This window comes from Chaetura pelagica, unplaced genomic scaffold (genome assembly GCF_000747805.2).
Source record: "Chaetura pelagica isolate M959 unplaced genomic scaffold, ChaPel_1.0 scaffold294, whole genome shotgun sequence".
In the NCBI taxonomy this organism is placed as follows: Eukaryota; Metazoa; Chordata; class Aves; order Apodiformes; family Apodidae; genus Chaetura; species Chaetura pelagica.
This window is the reverse complement of record NW_009953068.1, coordinates 1,190,993-1,196,526: the sequence shown is the minus strand read 5'-3', so window position 1 is coordinate 1,196,526 and position 5,534 is coordinate 1,190,993. Positions and strand designations below refer to the sequence as shown.

Here is a 5,534-nt window from a genome sequence, read left to right as displayed (position 1 = left end):
GCCTGTGCCCAGGCATTGTGCTGGATTCTCTGAATGTGGCTTCTTCCCCCCCCCTCAGCAGGTCAGTCCCTGGGCGCTGTGCTGCTGCCAGCCCCCTCTGCCAGCCCCGCCCTGGGCCCCCTGCCCTGCGCTTTACTCTTTCATCATACCCCACCCCACTGCTGTTTTCTGGCCATGCACGGGAGGGTGCCAGCGCTTCCCCAGGGCTGTCAGCGCTGTCATCAGTGACCATGGGCACCCCACAGCGGTTCCTGCCCCCCGGTGCTGAGCAAAGCCCCTATCAGAGCCAGGAAGGGGGTCTGGGGGCCCCCTCCATCCTTGGCACCTTTCCGCCCAAACCACTTTTAGGCTCCTGCTGAGAAAGGGCTCCTGTAATGCGGGGAGGTGCAGGAATGTGGTCAGGGAAACCCTGCTGGGACCACCAGCCCCTTCCCTGGAGCTGGGCAGGGATTTTCTGCACCACCACCCTGCGGATGAGGTGCGGGGTCCCCGCTGCTCTGCCCCGGAGCGCGGGGGGGTGGGCGCAGGGGGGAGCTCCATCCGCAGCACAAAGCTCGAGGTCGGAGATTGGCTCCTGCTTTACGTCACCGAGGGGGAACGGCAGCAGCACCATTTCTATTTTTTTATTTATTTTTTTTTTCTTCCCCTTCATTTTAATTCTCTTGCAATCCCCGTCCAAAAATAACCCAAGCTTCCTCCCCTGGGAGTGCTCCACATCAGAGCCTTGGCTCCTTCGCCCCTCTGTGCATTAGCCTGACAGCTGCTCCACAGAGCTATTATCTTCTGTCACATCATCACCTTTGCTAAAAGCATGTTTTCAGAGTGCAGGTTATTTCATTGTTTGCTGTGGGGCCATGCAGGGATGCACAGGAGGCCCTGGGAGAGGCATTTCCCAGGGTGCTGGGTGGGCTGTGCTTCCCCCTCCTCCCTGTCTGCTAGGATGGGTCCCCAAAGGCTCCCTGCCCTGTGGGGCTGTGCTCCCCCAAACCTTCCACACATGGGTCTCCAGGGGGGTCCCAGTGCCTGGGGCAGGACCCAGCCCCCACCAGGCATGGCTGAGGCCAGGCCAGCCTGGGCAAAGCTCAGGGAAGGGGAGCTCTGGCTTGGGGAGGGTGCAGGGGAGCCAGCACTGGTGGGGGGAGATGTCCCCAAGGCTGTGCCAGCTCACCCCATGTCCCAGCAGGGCTCAGCTGCTTTCATCCCATGGGAGCAGGGGGAAATTATGGGGTCACAACAGGCCAGGATCCAGTTCCTGGAACTGCACTCAGAGCCAAGCCAGGAGCACTGGCCACAGTCCCACAGGGAGGGGTGTCGAGCCCAGCACCCACCTGCTCCTCCAGCACTGCAGCCCCAGCCCTGTCTGTGGGCCAGGCCCCTGCAAACTGATTTCAGACACTTAAAAATACAGAACCATTTGTCTTGAGGTTACACTGAACACTAGAGCTTCCCACAGAAGTACTTCATCATGTTCAAAAATATTTAATCCCAGCAGTTTTCACATTGTTCTTATAAAAACAGACATGTATGAAGGGAAATGAAATGCTTAGTACATTTTTGGCACATTTTTTTTTCTGTTTTTCTTTTTTTTTTTTTTTAATCTTTACAAATTACAAACACACATCCATTGTTTTTAAAGGAAAAAAACCTGGAGTCTCAGCTGTGCACTGCAGATATGCACTAACCATCCCAAAACTAAACCAGCCTCCTGTGGTTACAATTGCTGTTCTACAAGGACAAAAGAAAGACACCAGCAGCCAAGGACATGTTGTTGGTGGCTTTGCTGCCCTCACCCAGACCTGGCTGGGGGGCCAGTGGCATGGGGTGCCTGGGGAGGAGATGGCCCTTTTGGGGGTCCATGTCCCTGTGGATGGGGACAGCCCCACCTGACTCTGGCTTTGGCAAGGTGAAGGCAGCGAAGGAGTGCAGGGAGTCATAGAATCATCAGATCATTTTGGTTGGAAAAGACCTTGAAGATCATCAAGCCCAACCATTATCCCAGCAGTGCCAAGGCCACCTCTAACCTGTGTCCCTCAGTGCCATGTCCACATGGCTTTTAAATTTCTTCAGGGATGGTGACAATAGAGGATGCTGGGACTCGAGCTGGGGTTCACCTGTGGTGGGATCAGGTTTGATGGGCCCATATCTACCTGTTCTTCTCCCCATGGACTTGTCTCTCCTTGCCAGAGTCCAGCCAAGCTGCCTGCCTGTCCTTTCCCAATAAACCTCTGCCTTCATCCCCTGCCCCTCTCCCTCTTCTTCCCAGCAAGGTGCCAACCCTGGGGGTCTCAGGTGGGAGCTGTGCTGCCTGATCTTTGCCCAGACACTGGGGTGGGCAGCAGGACCCCCCTGCAGCAAAGAGGAGCCCCGCAGCCATGGGAGGGGTGGCAGAGAGCCCAGTCTGTCCTGCTTACCCAAAGGTGCTACCAGGGGGCTCGGGGTGACCTTCTGCCACTGGCAGGTCCAGGGTTTTCCTGGCGAGGCCACGGGAGGTGTCGCTATAGGGGAACAACTGGCACGAGTGAAGTGGCACTGGCTGCAGAGCTCCTGTTGGCTGCTGGGGCTGCCAGTGGCTCCAGGGGTTTGTCCTGCTGGGCTCACTGGTTAATGCTCCTCTGCAGAGTGATGGGTCCCAGCTCACTGCCTCCAGAGCAAAGCGGAGAAAGAAAGTGGCAGGTCCCTGCTGCGTGCCAGGCTGATCCCTGCTCCCCTGCCTGGCAAGCAGGGCTCTGCTGGCCAGCAGCTCTCCGAGCCATGCTCTGCTTCCCTGCAGAGAGGGTGGTCCCTGTGCCAGTGGCACAGGAGCCCCTGAGCCCCCAGCTGTGGGTCGGGCTCAGGGTTCATGGAGCAGGGAGCTGCAGCACAGGGGGGGCTGGCAGCTCCAGGGGGGCCCCGCAGAGAACCCTGCGCCTGCCTTGGCTCCCAGCAATCGACTGCAGGCTCTTGCAATGGAGACATATTTAATTTTTAACAACATCAGAACCCAAGCCCCCTCCCCCTGCATGTGTGTGGGCTGTGATGGGGGATGTGTCACCATGTGGGGGTCAGTGGGTGCCCCCATGCCACCCTGGCCTTGCCGGGCCCCGGCCCTGCCCCGGCTCCCGCTGTTGCCTGGGGCTCTGCAGCACACCCAGCCCAGCTTAAATAGAATAAATACAGTGAAGAAAACAGTAAAATCTTCAATAAAGAGGCAAAAGGAAAGACAACAGCAGGTCCAGGGGTCCAACCAAACTCCACGTGGTCTCTGGATTAGTTACTGAGGAAGTTCTATGAGAGCACATTAAGTTTGCAGCCGGAGACTCTCTTACCACTGTCCTTATATTGAGACTTCATATTCTCTGGTTTCCTGAAAAGAAGGAAAGGCCAGTTGAGGGCAGCAGCTGCCTTTCAGGATAATCCTGCCACTTCAGGCTCCGGGTGTTGTTTTGCTCCTGGGGAAGCGGTGCCCACTCTGTCAGACCCCTCTGCCTCCTCCTGCCCACAGGAGACCACCCGTCCCCTAAGGAGCGACGGACGGGGATGGAGCCTCCTGCCCCATAACTCAGCGTTCCCACATCAGGATGGCCGAGCTCATCCTGTCACTGGGGACCCTGCAAAACCCGCGCTTGGATGGTCCCCGGGGAGGAGGGGGCGGAGCAGGACTCACCCCTGTCTCATAAATCGGGTTGTCGAACTCCGTTTCTACCGTGATCTGGCTGTAGGGGTGGGAATACATGAGGGGCAGGCGCAGGCTGGAGTAGTACCGACACCTGCGGGGGGACACAAGTGTCACAGGGCTGCACGGCACCACCCCAGAGCAAAGCACCGCCAGCCCCATCCCAGACCCCTGGCAGCCCCTCGGGGGCTCCTGAGCTCCATGTCTGGCTCCCCAGGACCGTGACAGCAAGGACACGGTGTTGCTGAGCCAGCCCTGGCCGTGTCCCCACGGGACTCTGCCCCACAGCCTGGCTGCCCCCCCACCTTGTGAGATAGATGTAGGCTCCTCCCAGCAGCAAGGAGATGATCAGCACCGGGATGAAGATGGCTAAGGCCATATTTCCCCCCTCCAGCGATGTCTCTGCAGCAGCTTCTGCTACTGAAAGGACAAGATCTATTCTGCCGGATTTGCAAGCACCTTGTGATCCCCTCTCTGCCTCTGCTCCTCCCCTCCCTCCTCCCGGGCCCCACGCAGCAAACGCACAACACTCACCTTCCAGAGCGTGTTCAAAGCTGTCTTGATTCACTGAAAGAGAAATGGAGACACACTGGTGCGTAACTGGGCTTGACTGGGTGGCTGGGTTTGACTGGCAGCTATTCTGCCGGATTTGCAAGCACCTTGTGATCCCCTCTCTGCCTCTGCTCCTCCCCTCCCTCCTCCCGGGCCCCACGCAGCAAACGCACAACACTCACCTTCCAGAGCGTGTTCAAAGCTGTCTTGATTCACTGAAAGAGAAATGGAGACACACTGGTGCGTAACTGGGCTTGACTGGCTGGCTGGGTTTGCCTGGCAGCTGCTGGCTGCTCCAGGAGCACAGGCCAAGGGTGTCCTCGGCCCGTTTGGTCCCAAGGCCACACAGGTCCCAGAGGAGTTCAGATCCTGGCTAGAGAACCACTGGAGGCATGCAGGCAGGCAAGGTCTGTCCTGGGCTGTCCTGGGGTGGGGACAGAGGCACTGGCTGTCCCTGTGCCCCCCAGCCTTACCTTTGCAGATGGGCAGGGGTCCGCTCCAGTGGGACGGCTGGCCCAGGATGCATTTGATGGTCACCTCCCCCATGAGTTCAAAGCCTTCATAGCACATGAAGGTCAGGGACTCTCCTGGCAAGTAGAGGCGCTTGTAAAGTATTTGGTAGCCATTTTCTGGCAGTCCTGGATTATCACAGGCCAGCGACTCCTCGGCTGCAAGGGAACACATCCCGGGGTGAGCCCCAGGGCTCGGGCTGCTCAGGGAGAGAAGGAGCCTGGAAGGCAGCAGGGAAGCGCTCTAGATCTCTCCCCCATCCTGTTTTCTGGTAGCTCTGCACCACCCTGGGTGCCTGGGGAAGGTCCTGGCTGCTGGGAAGAGCTGCCCAGAACCCCTCGAGCTGAGGTGCAGGGGAGCAGGAGGAACCACCCGAACTTACAGACGCAGTGTGGGAGCCGCGAGGTCCAGATGGGTGTCCCGGTCTCGCGGCTGTAGCAGGTGAGCAGGGAGCTGCCCTCCAGCACGAAGCCGGGGTTGCAGGTGTACTGGATGGTGGTCCCCACCAGCAGCACCGGGTCCGAGATGAGGCGGGTGGAGTGCTCCACCTCCCCCGGGTCCGTGCAGTACATGACTGTGGGAAAGAGGAGGTTTGAGCAGGGAGCCCCAGCACGGCAGGGACTGGGGACACGGTGGGGACAGCAGCTCATGGCACTTACTCTTCTCGCAGAAGGGGGGGTCACTGCTCCAGCTGAGGTCCCACTGGCAGGTGAGGGTGTCACTCCCCACAATGTCATAGCCTGGGTCGCACTGGTAGGTGATCTTGGCCCCTCTCACCAGCTCCGTGTGCGACGTGGTCTTCCAGCCGTTCTGGATCTCC

The 5,534-nt window shown here is 58.9% G+C and overlaps 1 protein-coding gene across 1 annotated transcript in view; it reads right to left on the bottom strand.

Annotated features, from left to right (window-relative positions):
- Window positions 1-3,048: 3,048 nt before the first annotated feature.
- The window catches only part of SEZ6L (seizure related 6 homolog (mouse)-like), a 22,832-nt gene continuing 20,346 nt past the window's right edge, over window positions 3,049-5,534 (bottom strand). The window contains exons 13-18 of the mRNA XM_009996860.1: window positions 5,097-5,288; window positions 4,678-4,872; window positions 4,387-4,419; window positions 3,958-4,072; window positions 3,644-3,746; window positions 3,049-3,343 (exon numbers count right to left, since the gene is read on the bottom strand). Coding sequence (XP_009995162.1) covers window positions 3,314-3,343; window positions 3,644-3,746; window positions 3,958-4,072; window positions 4,387-4,419; window positions 4,678-4,872; window positions 5,097-5,288 — 668 coding nt within the window. The 3' untranslated portion in view covers window positions 3,049-3,313. The remainder of the gene's footprint in view (window positions 3,344-3,643; window positions 3,747-3,957; window positions 4,073-4,386; window positions 4,420-4,677; window positions 4,873-5,096; window positions 5,289-5,534) is intronic.